General features: G+C 30.8%; 3 protein-coding genes across 14 annotated transcripts in view; 1 reads left to right on the forward strand and 2 right to left on the reverse strand.

Moving 5' to 3' along the window:
- Positions 1 to 24,018, forward strand: part of LOC126875305 (WD repeat-containing protein 6) — a 26,815-nt gene continuing 2,797 nt past the window's right edge. For 6 of the 9 annotated variants that reach the window (XR_007693334.1, XR_007693335.1, XM_050638141.1 and 3 more), the window contains exons 1-10: positions 20,595 to 20,743; positions 20,873 to 21,050; positions 21,140 to 21,313; positions 21,376 to 21,520; positions 21,602 to 21,850; positions 21,923 to 22,337; positions 22,405 to 22,551; positions 22,636 to 23,045; positions 23,139 to 23,321; positions 23,396 to 23,907. Coding sequence is in view for 7 of the 9 variants with exons in the window: in XM_050638141.1 (XP_050494098.1) it covers positions 20,677 to 20,743; positions 20,873 to 21,050; positions 21,140 to 21,313; positions 21,376 to 21,520; positions 21,602 to 21,850; positions 21,923 to 22,337; positions 22,405 to 22,551; positions 22,636 to 23,045; positions 23,139 to 23,321; positions 23,396 to 23,907 (2,480 nt within the window). In the remaining 2 variants the exon portion in view is untranslated. The other 3 variants (XM_050638145.1, XM_050638146.1, XM_050638144.1) reach the window with 3 other exon arrangements.
- LOC126875327 (cyclin G) lies at positions 11,547 to 17,487 on the reverse strand. 2 transcript variants are annotated; one of them, XM_050638204.1, is made up of 7 exons: positions 17,330 to 17,487; positions 14,460 to 14,707; positions 13,946 to 14,362; positions 13,610 to 13,864; positions 13,317 to 13,525; positions 13,115 to 13,182; positions 11,547 to 13,018 (listed from the first exon to the last, which is right to left on the reverse strand). In XM_050638204.1, exons 2-6 carry the CDS (start codon positions 14,577 to 14,579, stop codon positions 13,137 to 13,139), a joined length of 1,047 nt encoding a protein of 348 aa, XP_050494161.1. In that variant the 5' UTR covers positions 14,580 to 14,707; positions 17,330 to 17,487; the 3' UTR covers positions 11,547 to 13,018; positions 13,115 to 13,136. The 2 variants fall into 2 exon arrangements, with proteins under 2 accessions (XP_050494161.1, XP_050494162.1); XM_050638205.1 differs by lacking the exon at positions 17,330 to 17,487 and adding an exon at positions 16,275 to 16,469.
- Positions 18,328 to 20,550, reverse strand: LOC126875334 (putative glutathione-specific gamma-glutamylcyclotransferase 2). Of its 3 annotated transcripts, none has more exons than XM_050638217.1 (3): positions 20,402 to 20,550; positions 19,958 to 20,208; positions 18,328 to 19,562 (listed from the first exon to the last, which is right to left on the reverse strand). In XM_050638217.1, the coding sequence occupies exons 2-3, from the start codon at positions 20,090 to 20,092 to the stop codon at positions 19,023 to 19,025; spliced, it is 675 nt and encodes a 224-aa protein (XP_050494174.1). In that variant the 5' UTR covers positions 20,093 to 20,208; positions 20,402 to 20,550; the 3' UTR covers positions 18,328 to 19,022. The 3 variants fall into 3 exon arrangements, with proteins under 3 accessions (XP_050494174.1, XP_050494175.1, XP_050494176.1); XM_050638218.1 differs by having other exon boundaries at positions 20,307 to 20,441; XM_050638219.1 differs by having other exon boundaries at positions 20,302 to 20,429.

A 24,018-nucleotide genomic window follows, 5' to 3' on the forward strand; every position in this document is an offset into this window, starting at 1 on the left:
GCCAAAACGGAGACCTATTGGAGGGGATGAATATTCTCGTGTAACGGAAAGTTTGACGAGGAGTAACCACGTAGTACGATTATTTGTATTTACAAAAATTTGACGCATCAACGGACTCGTATGCTAACCTCGAAGTTCTAGTAGTGTGAGTATTTATTTAATGTGCGAAATATCAATTCTCAATGCATCGTGAAAATTCTAAAAGGACACAGTGATCAGAGCGGCTATCACGATCACTCGGAGTAGAAATCTTCCTTACAGGAATTAATAGCGGAAGATAATTTTTTTTTTTTTAATTTGTGCTTCACAATTTGTCCAGCTGGGCATTCGGTAAATTTTTCTAGCTTAATTGCTAAATAACATGTGGATGGCTACCCCCAGCGGGATACCATTTTCGAGTCTGACTTTCTTATTTTTTTAGTCAGGTCAGTGGGGTATTCTCTTTTTTGTCCTCTTTCTATAGAGTTTTGCTCGCTTCAGCAGCCAGCTGGTTTGGATGTGTTGCCTTTCTTTCCTTGTATTTTTCTGCATACCTGCCGATTTCTTCTTTGACCGCTGATATCTTTAAATCTTTACGTCTACCCTCGTTCCTGATATACCATGGGGCGTTGATTATTGTTCTGAGTATTTTCACTTGTAGCCACTGCAGTTTATTTATGTGGCTCATTGCTGCTGTCCCTTACAGTGCTATTCCGTACGTCTAAATTGATTTTATTATCGTTCTGTATATTTTTAATTTATTTTCAATATTGAAAAATGTTGGCCTTTTCGTATGCTTTTCCTGAGGGGTGTTTCGTATCATAGATAGTGTTTTTTTTTTTATTTAAAATTTCACATTCACAATTTGTCCAATTTGAATATTTGGTAGAATTTTTTATCTGTTTGATTATCATAGGTGGCTACCCCCAATGGGGTACCATCTTCGTGTTTGTTAAGATATATCTTTTGTGAGATCTGCTGGGTGTTTCCTTTTTAGTCTTCTTTCTATGGTTTCTAACGTACTGTGGCGGATCGGTATCAACAGGACGCTGACAGGACGAGGCATCAACCGCCAACACTAGAGGGCTACGACGACGAGTCTGTCTGTCTAACTCGCTAGCGGTCGAATATACGAGCGATTGATACAAATACCGCACCTAGCGAGACTCCCTCTACGTCTAAGGCAGGGACTACCGGGCATAGCCTTACTGACGAGTCCACCGGTAGTCCCGGGACGAAATGCTCTCCAACTCTCTTTTCATCCGTGACATTCGACCACGAGCCGCGAGACGCGAAAGACGAAAAGAAACGTGTACGCTTTTATCGAGAAATCGACCGAACGACGCTATTGTTTATCGACGTTAAGAATCAGCCGATGTTAATTGCAAATTGTCAGTTGTTGTTATCTGTTTAATAAACATTATTGGTTAAATATCACCTAGTGTACTTCAGTACCTATTACACCATTCCACCTCAGTACCATGGGGCGTTTACAATTTTTTCTTTTTGTTTTTTATTTATTTATTTATTTAAATTTTACAATTTGTCTAGTAGGACATTTGGTAAAGTATTATAGCAGTATACTAATATATCATGTGGGTGGCTACCCCCAGCGGGGTACCATCATCGTGTTTGTTAGGTTATGTCCTTTGTGATATCTGTTGGGTGTTTCCTTTTTAATCTTCTTTTTATGCTTGATGTGTCGACCGTTTCCGCTGCCAGCCAGTTCGGGTGCGTTGCTATTCTTTCTCTGTAGCTTCTTGCGAATCTGCTAATCTCTTCCTTGACCGTTGGTATTCCAAGGTCTTTCCTTATGTCCTCGTTTCTAACGTACCATGGGGCGTTTACAATTGATCTAAGAATTTTAGCTTGGATTGTCTCTATTTTGCTTACATGGCTCATTGCTGCTGTTCCCCAAAGTGGTATTCCGTACGTCCAAATTGGTTTTATGATCGTTTTGTATATTTTTAGTTTGTTTTCTATGCTTAGTTTGTATTTTCGACTTGTTAACCAATACATTTGTCTCCCTGCTAATTTTGTATGTATTTTGTCTATTATAGATTTAATATGCTGTTTCCATGTGAATCGTGTATCTAAGTGGAGTCCTAGGTATTTGGCTTGCCTTGTTTGTATTATGTGCGTGCCGTTCAGTGTAATGTTTGGAGGTATCTGTGTTCGCAGTGTGAATGTAATGTGGTTGCATTTATCGGGGTTTGCTTTAATTTGTTTAACTTGAAGCCACTTTTCTATTTTTGTGATATGTTCTTGTAGTGATGTGACTGCTGTTGCAGGGTCACTGTGCCTGACTAGTACCGCTGTGTCGTCCGCGAATGTCAGTATCTTGCTATTAGTAGTTGTTGGTATGTTGGCCGTGTATAGTGTGTATAGAATTGGTCCTAAGACGCTTCCTTGCGGAACCCCTGCCTTGATGTCTTTAACTTCAGAGTATGTGTCTTTAATTTTGACTACGAAGGTTCTGCTGCTTAAGTAAGATTTAATTAAATGGTATATCTGATCCGGGAATTGTTTTCTCATTGATTGAAGTAAACTTTCGTGGTTTATTTTGTCAAATGCTTTCTCGATGTCCATAAAGAGGGCTCTGCAGTATTGTTTGTTTTCTAATGCTAGAATTATTTCATTTGTAAGTCTGTGCATTTGCTCTATCGTGGAGTGTTTGTTTCTGAAACCAAATTGCTGATCTGGTATTAATTTTTCCTTCTCTATTATTGGTTTTAAGCCATAGATAGTGTAATATGGTATTTTCATGTAGCTTCTCGGTATGAAATGTGTTTCTGAAACAAGCAATATGTCAATATTATTGTTATACAGAAATGTTTTAGTTTCGAGGGCCCGTTGTTGTAGACGACCGGAGTTCCAAGCTGCTATTTTCAGCGTGTCCATTTCTATTTTTTACTTAACGTGTTTTTAAGTCATTGTAGCATCATTGTAATTTGTTGCGTTTGTTATCTGAGTACTGCATTTTGCTCATTTATCACTTTTGTTAGCATTTCAGTGTTTTGGATGGATTGCTTGAGCAGTTCCTTGATTTCTGTGGCGTCGTTGGCGTTTCTATGGCTAGTGTTCGACCCGTATGGAAGATAGAGATGCCAAAGTCCAGGCGACCACTCCGAGCGTTCAAAGCTTTACGTTTTCTTGTAAATACATAGATAATTTCAGTCGGAAAATATTTTTTTACTGCAGTTGGGACTCAACTGTGGGAGTCCACAGACGTATGAAAGTATGTACTATCAAATGATACAAAATTTGATATACTTGGACTTAACTAATTAGCATGTAAATGCTATGGGCAAAAACATTTTGAATACCAACCAGCAAATAGTATTTTACCTATAACTATCTTCCAATATTGATCTGTTTATGCTTTATCTGTTCATGGATGCTGCTGGATCTCTTCAATGACTGTTCATGCTTTATCCCCTTAACTACTTGGATGATACCCCCTAAACCAATGTGGTAATGTGACACGGTAGCGACTTTTCTTTCAAGATCTGTATCGCCTTTGTATCGTCGAGACAATGTTGTTGAATTCCGGATGGTGGAAATTTGGCAATAGGCGCTGAAAAGTTAGAGGTTTTATTCGTAACGGGTAACTGTATGCTAGTGGCGACTGCAAAATTCTCCTTGTCAATTATGGAGAAGTGGTTATAAGCTAGTGGCGAGGATGAGTAATATGGCCACAACAACGGTCAAGGAGGAATGATGAGAAAAAAGAGTCGAAGTTTGGGATGATTCAGGAAGAGAAACAGAGATTAGGGTGTTTATTGTAGGACGAGTCTATGATGTTTGTTGCAGTATAAATTAGGAATTGGTCATCCAACTTCCCCCATTTTTTGGTGATCATAGTTTCTGAATCTGCATACATTCTAAAATTTATCTTATCATTAATCTAACAGTTATTGTTATCAATGTAGGTTTGTCTTATACAGAACCTATGGTAGAAGATTTGACGCTGTTGTCTTATAGGCTTAAATCTATGAGTATTAATTACATATAATTCGCAGTTATATATGTCGGATCGTCACTGGGAATGGGGTTGTGGGCGTCAAATGAATCTTCTCGAGGATTAGCCATTGATACGGTACACACAGGCGTAGTTTATTGCAATGATAGAATTATTACAGTCTTGACAATTGATCACGGCGGTTCGGCATTCGCGACACTAGTGACGATGCTCTCGGGCTCGATAACGAATCCGCGGCCAACGGGATGACAACAGAACGTACTCACAAAGTCTAAGTCTGAAAATAATCACTGATCGCGAAGGCGTTACTCCTTAATCGATGAGATCGCGAGCGAGAATGCCTTTCCCGTCCCGATGATGCCACAGAGGAAAACTATAACGGGGTGTGTCTAAGGATACGAGATCATCGGATTCATCGAGAAAAGCCTTCGTTCAGAAAGTAAGGGAAATTGACGTTGCTGCTAATTGGTCAATCTCCATATCGGTGGTTAGAAAAGGATGCTAGCCGCCCTCGAGGGAAAGTTGCTAGTGGGAGACGCCGCTCGTTGAAAAATATGTCTCCCCTATCTTCCCGTAGTTGGGACAAAGACTGTTTGTCTGTTTGAAGGACTTTAGTTAACTAAACCTTAAGATTTATAACGGGCCCTCGGGCTAGCCGAACATGTACTGCGGAGACGCATCGACATCTGGCAATCATCTTACTCGAAGAATAGGGTCTGCGCGTGGCGAGCCACGGGACAGAAACCGTTGGAATGTTTACTGTCGCGTGTCGCCACGAATATTTCTTTTAAGGAGAGCTATAGAATTACTCCATACCTTTGTTAGGCAAAGCGTTCATCCCGTGACCGCGGCTACGTTCGGCGACTGACTGTCGCCTCGAGCCCAAGCTCATTATCACAATTCTCGAATAATTACAATGTTGCGGGATTATCCAAAATTCCAAAGGCTCCGGTGTTCTTTCATCTCCGACATATATATATGATTGAAATTAAAGTAATCTATGAGTATTGTTATTCGTTGGACAGTTATTAATAATTAAAATACATAGTTAAAAGAGCCTTGTACGTTTTCGAGATCTCCTTCATGTGGTTCTTGTCTTCTCACAGATGATCGTCAGGGTTGTTGGATATTGCAAAACGTATAGCCATTGATTGTTTCCGACATATTTTCATGTTTCAATATCGGCGTTTATCGTTTTCGCTGAGCAGTCCTGCGGTAGGTGGTTCTTTATCGTGTAGTACAGTAGTACTGCACTTTTTCACATGTGAAGAACCTTCGGTGGTCTTTGCCGTGTGTATATCGGTGCATATGAACTTACCTTCTAGACTTACCTTCTAGAGTCACCTTCTAAACTTACTCACTTCTAGTAGTCGTTACAGCTCTTCAATTCCGGTAGGATGGTATAATAAGACTTGGATTGAGAGAGGAACAAGTAAATCTGCGTTACGACCAAAGAGTAATTCGTAAGGAGTACGATTAGTGAACTGTAGTAGAATCTAGTCATCCCAGTCTGTTTGATTTGGTTTAATATAAATGCTTTAGGTAGTCTTTGAGTGTTAAATGATAGCGTTCAAGAGATCCATTGGTTTGTGGGTGGTATGGAGTTGTGGTGATATGTTTAGTTTTAAACAAATTACAGAAAATTTGTATTAAGTCCGACATAAACTCAGGTCCTTGACCAGAAAGGATTGATTTGGGAATTCCAAAGCGCATAAATAGTTCGACTAGGGTTTTACTTACAGTTACTGTTCGTGGTCTGGTAACAGTAGATCGTACTGTGCGGTTAAAGACAATGGACCTACTATGTCCATGGCTAGTCTATCAAATGGAAGATCAAATGTTGAGCTAGTTTCCATAGGTTGCTTAGTCGGTTTGAAGTTCGTTTTTTAATGTGGCAGGAATGTCACGACTTTATATAATCCTGAATATCCATCTTAATTGTGGGCCAATAATAATGTTCCTTAATTTTATTATTTGTTTTATTAAATCTATAATAACCCGCTAGTTTATTGTTGTGATTTTCTTGTAAAATTTTATTTATTTCGCCTTGTGTTTTTGGCGTTATTTTATTGTTATGAGATATCTTTAAATCATTTGCGTTAGCATTTCGTATAATAAGTTACGTTTTACATTATTATTTTTATGAGGATAAATAAAGACAAAATTATCACTGTGTATTTTAGGATTGGAAGCACTTGAACAAATGTTTATACTTTATCTTATCGAAGTGTAGATTCTATGGGAATAGCAGATAAACTATTTGCTTGTTCTTCAAACTGTTGACACCGTGTAATATAATGTCCAAATCGGATAAATTGTGAATGTAAACAACTAAATAAAAAAAAACCATGTAATATTGCCTGTAAGTCAGTTATGCCAAGATTTGATTATATATATTCAGAATATCGGTTTCTTTCCTCTAAATCTAAGGACCAGATAAGAATAATTGGTGCGTTAATTTTTGCAACACACCGAGCTTTTTTCGAAAATTCTATCGGTTCTAATTATGTGTAATGGAATTTTATAAAATCTTGATACGTTTGAGGTTATGCGTCAGCGAACTGGCTTTGATTTATCGTAAAAAGTCGTGAAAGTCCATCTGCGTTTGAATTTATACATCCAGCTTTATATTTAATTTCATAACTGTATTCTTCTAATCTCAATCGCCATCTCACTAGTTTCGAAGAGAGTTTTTTGCAATTAAATAACCACTGTAGTGCTCGATGATTTGTATACCTAGATTGGGGTTAGGTTGAGGTTAGATTAGGTTAAGGTTATGTTCTGCCGAGTTGACGATTGCTAGAAGCTCTTTCTTTGTTGTAGAATAATTACGTTTCGAGTCGTTCAAAGTGCGAGAATAATACGCGACAGCTTAATACTTGTAGCTTTTCTTCTGGGAGAGGAAACATTCATAATACTTGACTCAATTTCAAAAAATTCCTATTCCGAAATGTCAGAAAACGACGATACTATCGCAAATTTATCGATTAATTATCGACGATACTACTTATAATTTTATTTATTTATTTACGGACGCAACTCCGTAGAGGTATCTTTAGATCATTTAATTAAACTTTTGCTTTTGAGATAGGACGAAGTTACGATCGTTTATCAAACAAGTAGATTCTGTATTCGAATTGGCAAAAGCCAGTATTGTTACCATTTGTGAAAAATAAAATGGTAGGAAAAGCTAGAGGCCAAATTGATATTCATTGTAACCTTACGACGTGGGAGGAAATTTCCGACTTATTATTAAATTTGTATCAAGATAAGAAATCGTTAGATCAATTAATGGAGGAATTAAATTCTATCAGACAAATACGTAACGAAAGTATTTCATAATTTTATCAATGGTTGGAAGAACTTCAATCTAGAATCCTAGGTACAATTCATTCAGCAGATAGTGAAGATAATACGTTAACAGGGCGTGTAGCAATGTTTAATGAAATGACTTTAAATATTATAGATTCGTGTATCATTCATGTTGAGGTTAAGGTTGACTGATTGAAGAACGAGTAGATGAATTTCTAATAGAAAAGTATATTGAAATAATTAAAGGTATAAGTATAAATATAATGTATAAGTATACGTTTATGCTGATTCAGATCCTTACTCTCTTAGTGTTACTAGACAATGGAATGATAGGGAGCACGTTCATATATTTATAGCAAAAGAACATTACTAAAAAAAGTTAAGCTTATGGCTTTGGCTAGAGGCTATAGGGAACATAAATAGAAATCTATTTATAGCTCCTTTGTTTCTAGACCTTGTAACCCAAAACATAATTTATATTCAAGGGCACAATAATATGGATCTCTCCTTATTTAGAATAGTTTTTGTTTCACTAAATTCTATTCTCTGCGTAATTGAGGTCTCCAGGTCACGGATATACAAAAGTAAAGATGTAGAGTTTTTCTTGAAGTAATTACTTCAACATCTATTATGGAGAAGTGATTCTTATAGCCTAGTGGCGAGGATGAATAATATGGCCAGGACAACCATACAGGTGTTTGTTGCAGAATGAGTTTGTGATATTTGTTGCAGTACGAATAAGGAGTTGGTCATCCAACAATATTAATGCAACAATGAAGTTTTATTATTTTTGACTTTTTGTTCACGTTGAAATGGATCTCACGTCTAGGAACTCTACATCTTCTCTAGTGTTTAGTTTTTGACACAACGATTCTCTTTACAGCGATTTCTTTCGTCTCTATTATAGTACCGCGGAAATATCGCCGGCATACAAACAATGTCGACGATAAAGTGCAAATGGCCGACAAGCCGAAAGGGTCGGAAAACTTCAATAGGCCTAACGGTCATCAATATACTTCGGCACCACAGCCGTTGATGTTCAGTTAGCCGCCGGAGAGTCTAGAGTCAAGAGTCGTTAATCGAGAGTTGTCGTATCACATTACTGCATTAAGTTCACGCTAAATAATCATCGTTTTCTGTTTACTCCACTGTAATAAATCCATCTATCGATGCATTATCATATTTTCTTTTATTATTTAATTTGTACTTTACAATTTGTCCAGCTGGGCATTCGGCATTAATTGCTAACTAACATGTGGATGTGTTTGTTTCTGAATCCAAATTAGTAATCTGGTATTAATTTTTCTTTCTCTATTGTTGGTTTTAGGCAATCGTATATTATTTTCTCTAGTACTTTGGAAAACACAGGAAGTAGATATTGGTAGGTAAGATGCTGTTTGGTGTGGGTCTTTACCTGGCTTAGGTAACATTATGATCTGTGCTAGCTTCCATAGATTAGGAAAGTATTGGATTCTTAAAATTGCATTGAATATCATTGTGATTAAACGTAGTGCTTTTGGGAGAAAGTTTTTCAAGATTTTACCATTGATTAGCGTTTCTGGTGCTTTATTGTCTTTTGTTTTCTTGACTATGATTCTAATTTCTTGTGCTGTTGTATTAGGTATGGTGTAGTGCTTGTTAGTTAGGATACTAGCATATTGCGCATCTTCGTCGGACTGATATTTGGTTTTACTTTTGTTTTCTTTTCCAGCAGTGTTGTTCTTATAGAACAATTCGATTAGGGCATCTATTATTTGAGCATTTATGTAGATCGGTGGTGATTTAACGATATGAGTTATGACATTTCCTTTTGGGTCCATATCTATTTCTTCTATTAGTAGATCGAATGAATTTCGAAGTGGGATGTCTTGTAGCCATTGTTGCTTTTCTGCATCTGAAGTTTTGATGGCGCTTGTGCCTGGTATTATTTTGCGCTTTTTGTGCGCTGCTGCCATCTTCCAGTGTTCATCGTTCCCATTTCTTTTGTAGATGAGTTTTCCTGTTCTTTGTTTATTGGTTGTTTTCTACTTAATGTATTTGTAGCTTTATTTATGTAATATATTTCACCTTTGTTTGTTATTTTGATTGGTGGTATTTGCTGTTGCATTTTGGTGCTTTACCATTTGGCAATGTTTGTTGTCTTTTCGTTCACCTAAATTCGCTCCTTGTCACACTTTCATCGAAGCACAGTTTCTCACGTCTGTCTAGCTCGGCTGGTCAGGCAGAACTGACATTATCATATAGAATAGAAACCATTGGAAATCCTAATTTCTAACATTTCTGAATAAAGAATTTCTATAATTTGCTCTCTCTATATCGAGTTATATACAGGGTGGTAAAAACTGGTGGTACAAGCGGAAAGGGAGTTATTCTATGCGAAAAAAGAAATCGAAAATATAGAATAAAAATTTTTCGTTTGAGGCTTTATTTTCGAGAAAATCGACTTTGAATTTTCGCTCGGTACGCGTGCGGTACGTTATAACGGATCTTACTGTAGATCGTTGTCTCGATGTTTCCGCTTGTACCACCAGTTACCAACCACCCTGTATATTTTAATTAGATTGTTAATATTTTTACTCAGTAACAAAAGTAAAATGGATAGAAACGTGAAATCTTATTTGTAGTTAATTTCTACTTCTATTTTTAACGTTTTTGTAAAAACGAATACGCATGCAAAACAGATATATTACGCCAAAAATATTATTCGCAGCCTATCAACTACTGAAATTACTATAAAAGTGAAATTTAGGTTTTATTATAACAAAATATTATCGCGAAGAAAGTAAACAAGCAAAAAGTTATTGTATATAAAGAATATATTAATTAATTTTTCTTTTTTTCTAAAAAGAATAGAATAAACAATTAACTTTTCTTCCTAAGGCAACTAAGATTAATTATTGTGCTCGGACAGAAAAGTATGAACATTTTCGTAGAACCGTACAATGAAATAAGCTCTTGCAGCATAGAATCACAGCGAGTATATTTCATTTGCGGTGGAACTAAATAGATTTTTGTATGATAGCGTGGAACGCCTTCATTTCTTGGTCGCTGGGGCAGTACTAATCTGAGAATAACCTTATAAATGTAGCATTCGTTCCCTCTTTGGTAATACTATTCCCTAATTAATTCAAAGGTAGATGCGCCACTTACCGTTATTACTGCTGATTACTTGATCACACTCTCGTTTTCATTATAGATACATACAACATACACACACAAACTGCCTGCTCCTTAATATAAAAACGTGATATCGGTCTAATGGGTCTAATGAAACTAATGACTAGGAACTAATGACTAATGAAAATGATACAAAACAAATCACACATATCTACGACATTGTTATTATTGTTACCGTAATGTAATTGACAGCACTGCCTTTAAGTTAGTGAGAAAATCATCCTGTATGTTATCAATTATATTTTTATTTTCAAAATAGTATATCGCGTAAAAGGTGCTTTAGAAACAAAGTGTAAACATGCGCACTTTATATTTTATCTTCTTAATTATACTTTGAGGAAGATCTTTTAATCTTAGATATATTTGAATTTTATGTATATAATATATGACATTTTAGGTTTCTTTATAATGAACATTTTAAAGTTAAAATAAAAATATTTGTCTTTTCTGGAATAATAACTTCTTAATATTTTGAAGCAACATAATTAATAAAAATATAATAAGTTGCGATCTATGGATCATGAAATTATTCAAATAAATTTATGACATTATTTATCTTGTATTATGTTTCTTATAATAATTATTATACAATAATTATATATAAAAAATAAGTAGTTCATAAAATATTTCATATTTCTCTTAAATGTTTATTAACCTCATATTTAAACATAATTCTTTCAATATGAAAGAAAAAAATTGTATTTTATAGAAGATTATTTTATAAAAAACTTTTTATATTATACATTTATTTAGGTAACATAATATAGAAAGATATATTTACCAGAATTTTTATTTTTGACAAATTTTAGTATTAACGATATTGGCTGACAATTAATAATAAAATGCAAGACTCATATTTCAACTATTTAACATCTAATAATTTGTTGCCATGAAATACTTTAATAATGAAAGTTTTGAGAGCATATAAATATTACTTATGGCTAACATAAACTACTTGAAAATATAAATAATTAAAGTAAAAATTGATCCTTTTTGTCTCTAAATATGACATTAATTTGTAATATTAACATTGTGAGATATGTTATAAATAACATTTATATATATGCAATTAAGGAGTAAAACAGTTTATAAGCAATGAAAACATAATTGTTTTATTTTCCTGGAACTAATTTTTTGTTTTATTATCTAATAATTGAATGAAATATTACTAATATATAAGTCATTTATACTTCATTTGAAGTTTCGTTTATTTTACGTTTTCTGTATTCATTGTAATGCCATAAGAGTGATACAAAATGTAAAAGACAAGATAATGAATTATTATAGACGAAAAATTTAATTATTAAATGCTTAAGACTATTGTGGTTAGATTTCAGTAATTTGCCACATTTAAAATCTATGTCAGTAAAAAATCCTATCACAAATTGTGGCTTTGAAATATTCTTATTCTTAGTTTATAATACTATATATGTTAAATTAATTTTACATGTAATTATACTTTCACAGCTAATATTTTTTCTGTTGATTTTCAAAAATGTTCGCTCAAAGCTTTCAAGATTGTTACTAACCTTTTGTGCTCTTCATTGTATTTATTCACAACATGTAATATATACATAATATTCTTGAAATACCGTGTAAGAATTTTGTACAAAAACATTATCTAATTTTTAAATTAAGTATGACCTACATACATATATTGAAGGCAATTGTTCCTTTTTAAGATTCTTTTAATTGCAATTTATTAAATATCGATAGCCAATTAACATATAACAAGATTAATAATTAATTATTAACATTGAAATAATATATCCACTGAAAAAAATGTGTGATAAGAGATGTAAAGATCACAATTTGATCACAAAAGGTTAAATCATTTAATGTAAATACGCAGTTACGTTTCTTTTTCTTAACGAAGATATTCGAAACTCATTTAATAAAAAATTTCTTATTTACATTCATTCATATGCTTCTTAGATACATAAATACAATCTCGCGACAAAACATTAAATAGTAATTTAAATTTTGCATAATTTTCAGCATTAAAATTTATTAAACATTTTGATCATCCTAAATAATTTCATTCATCTTTTATAATTCACCATTTTTAAAATAATTTTTTAACTTTATATTTATACTCACATATAATTAATTTCTTTGTGTTTTTAACGTTTTGCAAGTGTATGCATATATTTATAATATTCTATTCATAATATACGAATTATAAAGGACATTATATCACATTAATGTTACTACTATATGACTTGTTCATTTTCTTTTTACGGCACTCTCTCTCACGTATTTCATATAATAGCAATAACTGATAAATTTGAGAACGAAATTCCTCGTTCGTTTATAAAATGTATGATACAAGTAGAAAATATATGTGTGTGTGTGTGTGTGTGTGTGTCTTTCAATACATTTCATATATGGAAAACCAAATTTTGATATAAAAAGAGGTACTTCAAATTGTTCCTATTCGACATAAATACATTAATATTTGTACTTTCTATTTAACTTTTAACAAAATTTATTTTTATTTTTAAACTAAAGTCTAATTTCTTCTCTTGTTCGGTATGTTGAATAAATATTAAACATCTGATTCAGCACCTTAAAAATAATCCACCATCATATATAGTTGTAATATATTCCGTGTACTTTACTAATATTTATAGTTATAATTGGTATGATAATATAGTAACTCACTTTAAGGCCTCAATACTGCCATTTAACGTCTCTTATTCCCATGACGTCGACCGAACTTACGATTTTTTCTACAAAAAGGAAGTTGTAAATCTATTAATATATATAAAAAATATTTGTTCAAATTGTCAAAATGCTTAATATTTATATTCAATTTAATTCCTAAACTTAATGTTATGCAAACATACGAGCATAGAAAGTATACCTAATTTTACTCGGCGAAGGAACCGGAGTATGTTCGGCGATAACAGGTAATACAGAAGTAAATTTATCAGTTGGACGTAAAAGACGTGCTGTACGAGAAGATAATCTCCATATCAGTCTTTGCCTGTGAGGGGTTTGCTCCTGAGCATTGTATTTGCTCAATACAGCACCCACAGCTTCATGTGTGGAAAAGAAGCTTGTGTCTGAAATCTATAAACGTAATATACCAATCATTTATTGTTTTACCTGTTATATTTACAAGATTTAAAATTCATTAAATTATTATAACGTTACCTTACATATTTTCTGAAGTTCTATAGCAAAGTCCAAAAGTCTAAGCATTTGATGCCTTGATGTTACAGATGTATTGATAGTAGAGGAACTAGGAATAGCAGTAGTAGATATGGGAATATCTGTATTAGTATCTAATCGGTTCACTGCACCATCTAAGTATGTGCAGAGTAGAACAAGTGCTACTTCCGACGACTTCAAACTTGCACAGTTACCATCACATGCAACCATTTCTAACCTAAGTAGAAGCTCAGATTCCTAAAATAAAGCAATCAAATTGATATATCATTATAGTAATATAACCAAGTCTTCTATTTTTACATAAATAAAAATTATTACCGTTACAATACTGGTATACATGTCTCCTAGCCCTAGTTGTGATGCAATTGCAAGAAACATTGCATTGAATAAACGAAGAAAAGTTAAAGATGTAACAGGTTGAGTACCAGGTGCCCATTCTAACTTATTCCGTATTACTTCTGACATACGTTTAAGATCACCTCCAGTGCATTTGCACTGAGAAATTGAGACTAAGTGGTCAGCATCCAGTGACTGAGCTAACTGAACAGTAGCTATGTGAAAAGCAGATACACTGATACATGCCATATATTTTGGTCTTGCTTTCATTTTTGTTAAAAAACGGTCCATTAAATTGATGGCAACAAAAAATACATCGGATGGTAGATCATACCATACTTTCAAACACCTTAAAACATGGGCTGATCCATCACGAGCTCCAATTGTTATGTCATCATTCTGAAAGGAGAAAAAACATTTCATATAAAATAAAATTACTTATGATATTTTACAGATACCCAATTGTTCTATTATTCTATATGATTTATATACATACTTGTGATATATTAGGTAACGGAAGGTTAGGTTGATACTTTACTTCAAGAACCAAAGCTTCTTGCAATTGTTCAAGTAGCGGGTGGATTGCATCCGGTACAGGCAAGCCCGATGTGTCCATTCCTGCAATGTGTGACTGACAGCTCACTACAGCAATAATTAAAAGATAAAGCAATGCAAAATATGCGTAGTGTAGCTGATGATATGAATGTCACACAACAAGAATGGCGCAGCTGGCTAGCCTTGTATCTATAAACAGAAAATATTTATATTAAAATTATTATTTAAAAGATCTATTATTGTCTAAATTATTATGTTAAAGATAATAAATATATCTGTTTCTAGAATGTTTAATTTAACATAACAGTTTGTGATAAATAACTTATTCTTTAATAACATAAATATAGTCGAAAAATTCTATAAGTTGTTTAACTATTTTAATAAATTACAGAGAAATAACAAATATCAGAATAATTTTTTTCTTTAATACACTATAAGAAGACCATATTTTCTTCGTGACAATTGTTCCTATGTTATTTTAATACTAAAACTTGTAACAATTTTATTCCAGCTTCTTATTTTTACTTCTGTTCTTTGCTATTGTGTAAGGTGTGCGAGTTTGCATCCACGCGCCATCAATAGATTTATATACTTGAAAGTTTCAGGAATGTACTAGAAAATCATCTATATATAATTCGAAGTAACTTCGAGCGCTTTCGATTTTGTATCTTTTTCTTTTATATGATTCCTTTTTTAGAATAAATTGAGTCAAAATTCTTTGCCGTGATAATATTTTTGTAGAACTACAGTCATTATAAAATGTTTAAATATATTATTACAAACGAGCTGAATTTATTATTTTTGGTTTAATTTAAAAGAATTCAATTTAGAATAGTGTCCTATTTTATAAATAGCGCTTCCAAAATCATGTAAATAAAATGATAATGTAATAAAGGTATAGAATTACAAAAAAAATCGAATATTGTAAAAATATAAGTCATCAATATAATAAGGAAATAGTTAATAAATTTTGCAAAATAAGACAAAATAATATAACGATAGTTTATAATGTAATAATAGGCTACTGTAAAATGATTTTCGAGAATATTCTAATGCGAAATATCGAATAGAAATGTGTAATTTATTTATTTGGTAATACTTAAGTCGTATTATTGTCATATATTATCAAAACGACAAAACGAGAAGATATATAACCAGCTGATGCAATGTACTGTCAGAATTGAAAGAACTTAAGTGCGTCTAAGTCTTCCATTATTTGTATCATACGTCAATTCAAAACGAGCCAAAAATGTCCAAATAAAAATATTTTCAATTAAATATGTTAAATATAAGGAAGAGTATTTAACTGAAATTAAAAGTTCAATGCAAATTTGTCCTGAAACATGGATAAAATAAAAAGATTTAATAAAAACTATTAGTTTTGGAAAGATATAAAAACTAAAATCACATATTTACATATATATGTTTATAAATTTCACTGACCCGAAAAGCTGTTTAAAAATTACTGTATTGGTGATAGCAATGAAAATATGCAAACAAATCATAAAACAATATATGAAATAATGGTTTAGTTCATAATATTATAACTTACTACGAGATGCTTAATTTGAATTACATTATAGGTAATGACAAGATATAAAACAATAATGAATGATATAATGAAAGATATAAAACAAAGGAAATTGTTTATAAAGAAATTGATCCTCGCAATTTATGAAGAATTAATGTATCACTTAACGAAAGAAATGTTTATGTTGATCAACGATCAATTCGTTGTTAGTAACAAGATTCATACCTATAATATTTTCCCATATATAAAAGCAAATTAATGTACACACTTATCATTTATTTTAGACAATGTGGTATTATGAAATCACAGAATCATCGAAATCTATAGGTATATATTGTTTTTTTCTTTACGTAAGAGCAACGAGCTCCTACGAAGAGCAAAGTATACACTCTATATAAACGCGTACTCGAATGATACTGTTAATTCGCATCTGCTATGCGAATCGTCACGGATGAGCAATATCCGAATTACTACGAATATGCACGAATTTGGACGAAGTTAACTGTAAAGCAGTATTAAGATCAAATAATATATGAAATCTTTGGTTAATAAACGAATTTAATCATTTATTTGCAAATGATAGAATTTCAATGATCATTTAAATAAGAATTAACAAATTATTTCAACAAAAATAAAAATGTATGTATTGTAAATAATGAGCAATAAAAAATAACTTTATGAAAACATAAACTTTAAAATGTTGAATGCGAGTCTGTGGAATATAGTTCTTATCTTTTATATTTATATATATACACGCGCGCGCACGCACGCACACACGCACACACGCACACACACACACACAGAGAGAGTATCTCATCTTATTTTTGTTATATTTGACACGAGTTTATACAATTTATCATACTTCATTATTAAATAAATTTCATAGCGATCCACATTTTCTTTATCTAATCGTAAATAAATATTATGCTATTTACTCTCAAATGCCAAGAACTATAGAGATCTCATTTACTCCTGTCATTTAATTTGTAGAAAAAAAAATTAGATTTTTATCGCGATTATTCATTATATATAAAGTTCCAATTTTGTAGTATTGTCAAAAGCTTTATCATTATTATCTTAACTAATTTATATTATATCATATAAAAGACATATCATAAATAATCAAATAATTAGAAGTACATATATACAGTATGTATATTCGTCGAACTCTTTCTCTGTTCTCATTACCACCATTTTGTTTTAGTTAGACATTTGAACATATATTTTATAAACACTTTATGCACTACAATGATATTTACAAAAAAAAAGCAAAGATTTACCCGGATGCGTCCGAAACGCTGTTACGTCGATAGATCACCCAATCTTGGCTTTTTTTATCGTATTTGTCGATACGGATAGGAAACAGATTCACGAACGAACTATTCCGTTTGACAGTTGTTTTAACAATAAGAAATGGCGAAGTCATGAACGTTCAGCTGATCATTACGAGCTTCCATACGCTCATGCGTAATAGTCCTTCCATAAGCGTAAATCTCTCTGCGAAAAATTTTAAATATGATGTCACTATATTTAGATAATTTATTATCTTCACTGCAGTTATATTATTTCAAATAATTTTCATTAATTTTAGAATTGAATATTCTATTTATAAATCTAGTTTGAATATAGCATTATTTCATAATTTTAAATTTTATATTGGTATTAAATAGTATTAACATGTAGATTAATGATTGTGCCGTAATATAGGAGCAGAAGACAGCACAGATACGTAGCATAGGAACAAAAAACGTGAGGATTTCCGTAGATAACTTTTTGACACCCGCTTTCGAAGACAAGAGGCTATTTTTAAGTTGGGACACTAGCACTTAGCATGATTTTGTTCAGCAATGGTAACAATGCCTGTAATTTTCTATGATCATCATGTTCTCAATAGTCGAGCGTGCAATAAATGCAATTATTTCCGATGGGTAATTTAGCTAATTGTAATGACCCGATTGGTCAAAGATCACTCTGAGGAACGTCCGTGACCTTTATCTAATCACCTGGAAGCCTCATGTTTCGTCCAAATATCACTCACCCTTTTCCCCCAAATATTTATATCTATGTATATGTTATTTTATTTTGTTGTAGCACTATTAACTTGCTACTAGATCTTAAATTTATATGTTAAATTTATTAGTATTTTACTTATCTTATTGTATCAATATCATTGTGCTGCTAAATATTAAAAAAAAATAGATGATTAGATGTAAAAACCAAAGCTCCACAAAGTCTGAAAGGATGAACAAGATAAATAATAAATAAATAATAGTAATAATGTAGATTAATGATCTTAATTTTATTGCAATACTAAAAATTTGAAATGATGCACATATATGTATTTCAGCAATATGTGGAATATTTTTGTTAAAATCTACTGATATAATCATTTTATTCTTGACATTTTCTTTCTCAATATTACAGTTAGGAAGGGACCTTAAGTATACATAAGTTATAAGTATGTGATCACTTTTGTAATATCAGATGATTTAATATAATATAGAAAAAATTTTTTGAACTATTAGTATTCCATAGATGTAGTTTATGAGCTAGCTTTTAATTTTTAGATTTGTTATGCTACTTCATTGGTTAACATAATATATATTTATACATGTATAAATAGTAAACAAGAATGATTTTTGAATACATTTTTACATTTTATAAAATGAAGCTTTTTACATTCATTCATTCTTATTATGTACAAATTGATAGATATTTAAATAAAAGTACTATATGGTAATATATTATAATAAAAATAACATCCCTTTCTTATTATACATTCCTATTGTCAATTATAGATTACTTTTATTTATATTATGTGAAGATATAAAATTTCATACTATACAAAGGTTTTATTTATTTTTTCTAATTACACAGATAATACAAATAATTTGCCTATTTTCCAATGTTTTAAGTACAAACTTTTGGTTACATTATTCAGCTCTGAAATATATTATTAAAGAAACACATTTCTTATCCATTCTCACTATCACATAAATTTTTATCCAATTTCATTTCCATATTTTTTTCTTGCTCTAACATTTTCACAGTTGCCTCGAGTGTATATAAATGTTCGTCATTTATACCTGGTGCTATTACTCGCATTGCAGATGCCAAATTATATAAATATTCTGTATTTGTTCCACTAGGACCATGAGACACTAGTATCTGTTTTGCTATTGTATATATGTCCTCTACACCTGCATAATTTGGATTATCTTCACCACCTATGTAAATTGTGATATAAAATCGCATATTTTCTGAAACTGATGATAATAGTTTTTTATTTTTAAGATCATTTGGAAAAGTATTATCTGTTAAAGAATATGGTGCAGTATTTTTAATGGAATAAGATGGATAAAAGAGAACACTTTTTCTTTCATAACCTCCTTTTTCTCTGTAATCCAAGTGTTTTACTACTTTATCTATATTTTGGGGTGATATTCTATAAGCAACACCCCATACTTCATCATTAGGATTATCAGAATTAAGTAATGTTACAACACGACCAGGCTATAACAAAATACCATTGTTTGTATACTTAAAAACTATGTATTATACATTACATAAAAGTCAACATAATATGAATTGTTAATAAGTAATAAAATAATTTACACTTAATGTAATATCTAAATTTTTAGACACTATTTTTAAATAACCATACACATATCAAATTCTATTAATGAAGAAATAATTACAAAAATTGATTTTTACTTTTCTTCAAGAAAACTAATTAATCCTTTAATTGCAAAACATTATTTGCAAAACACAAAAAAAAAGAAAATCCCAAATTAATTTGAAATTTGAAATTTAAAAAACGTACATAATTTAATCGCAAATGTTAAAAGATGTTTTAAGTGAAAAAAATTACGTAAAGAAGTTTAACACACAATAATTATAATACGTACTCTACTAGGTATTCCTCTATGATCTATACTTTTCTGGTAAAATCTTCTGATATATCCTTTGATGTATCCAACGAGAATTTCTTCGTAAGGAAAGTCCGCTTTCCATATCAGTGAACCATAACCAAACACCCACATTATTACTTTTCTTGTTAAATAGTAACTGCCTTAATGATTGTTTGAACTTTTCATTTAAAATTATATTTTTTTGTAAAAATATATAAATTCCGAGTAAGACAGTATTTCCTATTCTCCTAAAACATATTTAATGTTGAATTCACATTAAATTATTAAGACGACAGATACATAGACTATTTAGTAAAAGTTTTAAAACAATCAAAATATACTTTACACTAAAATTTTGAATAATGGTTTATGAAATATAATTATTTCGAACAAATTTATTGTTCCTTCGACATTACGCTATTTTTATTATTTAAAATATACCTTTTTCTAATCTTTTGTCCAAAATAATTTTACATTAGTATGTATATTGAGAGAAATTATGAACATCATATATGTACATAGTATACAGTACATATACATATTTAATGAAAAGTACGTCAGATAATCACGCGAATGTTCAAATTTTCGTGTGTGAAGAGAGAACGAATTTTCATATTGATTTAAGTGTGTAAGTTTTAATGTCTATTGACGATCAGATGATTTTATTTTGATATACGGTTATTAAAAGTATTTGGTACTAAAACTTAATATTTAAAATGTTTTCAAAATTTCTATGTACCGATGTACTTGCCATTCGCTGTGTTGATAATTTCATTTTTGTAGGTTAGTATCATATATGTAATTTTTTCACAATAAATAAAAGTTATAACCAAATCTTCATTTCTCCATTTAAATAGTAATACATATTTATATTTTGTAATTTTTATAATTTCCTTTTCAAATTATACATAGGTATGGGATGTGTACTATATATTTTTAATGCCAAAACATACAAATTGGAAAAAAAAATAAATTGTCTTTATCCATATAATATACATGGAATTGTTAAGGGCCCTAATAACAAATTAACTGTATTTGGTGCTAACTATTTTTCTACATATAAAATTTACCATAAACAAGAAACATTGATGTATGTTTAAGTAATATACATATAATATTTGTTTTATTAAGTATTATACTTTATTTATCTATATATTCATAAGAAAGTATATATTTTAGGATTGAAGAAGATTCAAATAAAAAAAGACTTAATGATTGGATTGTGGCAGCAGAATGGGTGATATTTGATGAATGCGATTATCTATGTGTTCTTTTAGCACACAATAATGTTTGTATTTATAACGTATCTAGTGAATGCTATCAAAGCATATGTTGCGAAGAAAGATGTATTCTGTATCCTTATATTTATATATTTAAACAAAATATTTTAACATTAATCTTAACTTTATTATTAGATACGCTGGCTCCATGTTAAATAACAGTAATAGAGATCTAATTATTTTTAGTGGAACTGTATATCAGGAAATATTGATATGGCAAATAAATTATAATTGTCATTCTAGAATATCTCCAGTTTTACATCGTTTACAGGGGCACAATGTTCGTAATATATTACCTAAAGCAATGTCCTTTTTTATGCATTATGTTAAAGTTTAAGAATGCAAATGAACTGAATTCTAGGGTGTAATCTTTTCAATCACATATGATATAGCTACACAAATTATTTGTTCTACCTCAGATGACAGAACAGTCAGATTATGGAAAATAAGTAACAACAAAAGTAAAGACTGTAAGCTTACATTGGAAAGAAAATCAGTGAACACAAATTGGAAAGAAATTAATATAAAACTAATGCGAACAATGTTTGGTCATACAGCTAGAGTGTGGAAATCTATCATTAAAAATGAAATTTTATTTACAGTAGGAGAGGTATATATCATTATGTATACATAGTAAACAATTTATAATAAAAATAATTTATTTTCATGTTCATAATCGAAGGATTCTCTTATATGCATCTGGTCATTGGATGGTAAACTACTTAACAAAGTTTGTGCTCACCATGGTGCTGCTATATGGAGTATTGACATATCAAATGATAATAAATGTGTTTTCACTGGTGGTGCTGATGGTGCAGTTTATGCATGGCCTTTTGTTAATGGTTATGTTCAAAAAGCTGTATTAATACCAAAAATACATACATGCACTGTGCCAAAATATGTTTGTTACTTAAGAAGTGGTAACCTTTTAATTTTTGATGAAAATGCTACTTTATTTATATTTAACAATTATTATAATAGTCTGCTAGGGTCATTGTATTTAAAGAAATATAGTACATATTGTGTTATGGAGGTTTCTTTATGCCACACCTATGTTTCTTTTGCATCAAGAGATGGATATATAACAATATACAAAGGTAAAGTAATAATAAAGATTGATAAAATTGCATTAGTTGTTAAGAATATTGTACATAATGATTTTAGAAGTTGCAGCTAATAGAGAATTACAACAGATTATAGAAACAAAGATAATGGAATCACAAATATTTTCTGTACAGTGGCTAGGAGATAATAAATTAGTAATTTGTGGCCTAAATGGAATTTTAAAAATATTTAATTTTACAGAAGGAGGTATATTTTATAAAATATAGAATAATCTGTTGTTTAGTAAAATTTAAATTTTCATTTAATTTTTACAATTTTTATTTTATACAGGATTAATTAATATAGAATCAATATGTTTGTTACCATATAGTCGAGAACGTTGGTTAACAGCGGCTGTTTTATATGAAGGACTATTAGTGTGTGGAGATAGAACTGGAAATATGCATGTTTTTGAGCTTGAAAAATCTGTATCATATAATGGAGCAAATGTACCTGAAGCAAAAAACAAACCTATCCAAACTTTTGTTAAAGTTCATGGAAAAATTGGTATTCAAAATTTCATAGTTTTGAATTCAAAATTAATATCAACTGGTCGTGATGGAATGTTAAAGTTTTATGAATTAAATAAATATAAAAGTGCAAAGTTATTATGCGCTTTACATAAACAAAAGATGCCAATGGATTGGATTAGCAGCCATTTAAAATCCTCTGATGATGTTCTTATACTAGGATTTAAAGAGGTACATACATATGTATTTAAACAGATGTTATACATATATATGTATATACATATTTTTTTTACATTTTTTATCTTTCGTCGTTATTATTTATAGGTAGAATTTATAATATATAGTCTGCTCCACCATCGAACTTTGATAAGAGTTCCTTGTGGTGGTGGGCATAGATCATGGGATTGTATGTTACAAAATGAACTTATTACATTTGTATATATTCGTAATAAGCAAGTATATGTATCTGATTTTTCATTAACTTCTTTCATGTTGCCGGTTTTATTGGTGAGTAATTTCTTCATACTGAAAATTTTATACTTTCCCAGAGGAATTAAAAGCATATTCTTTTAAATTTTTAGAATGGTTTACATACAAAGGAAATATACTGCATCAATCCAATATCTAAAATTGGTCAGTATAATATTTTCATATCTGGAGGTGAAGATAGTACTCTTCGCATTAGTTACATCTCAAGTACACTGATGAAAAACAATCTCACTTTTCAAACATTGAGTATTTTTGATGGTCACATCTCTAGTGTTAAATTTATAAATTGTTTAAATTTACAAACTAATCTTTTTTACAATAAATATCTCATTTTTTCGGGAGGTGGAAGAGCACAATTAAAAGTTTGGGAAATTGATATAAAAGATAATAAAACATCCTTACAAAGTACAGATATTTCTTGTCATGACATTACATCTCACATGTTGTATGGATTTGATCGTTATCATAAAAAGCAGTGGCAAGAATCTAAATATTCTTATAATATGCAACCTGAGAGTCGATATATGGATATTGAAATTTATCGTTGCTCTATAAATTTACATTATATATTGCTCTTTGTTGCTTGTGCAGATGGATTTGTAAGGTACATTTTTTGCTTGATATTTATGAATTTACAATGTAGTATCTTATACAAATATACTTGTGGATATTCTATATTCATAGAAATATAATTTTAAATTAATATTCATAGAAA

The sequence above is a fragment of the Bombus huntii genome, chromosome 18, assembly GCF_024542735.1.
Source record: "Bombus huntii isolate Logan2020A chromosome 18, iyBomHunt1.1, whole genome shotgun sequence".
Lineage (NCBI taxonomy): Eukaryota > Metazoa > Arthropoda > Insecta > Hymenoptera > Apidae > Bombus > Bombus huntii.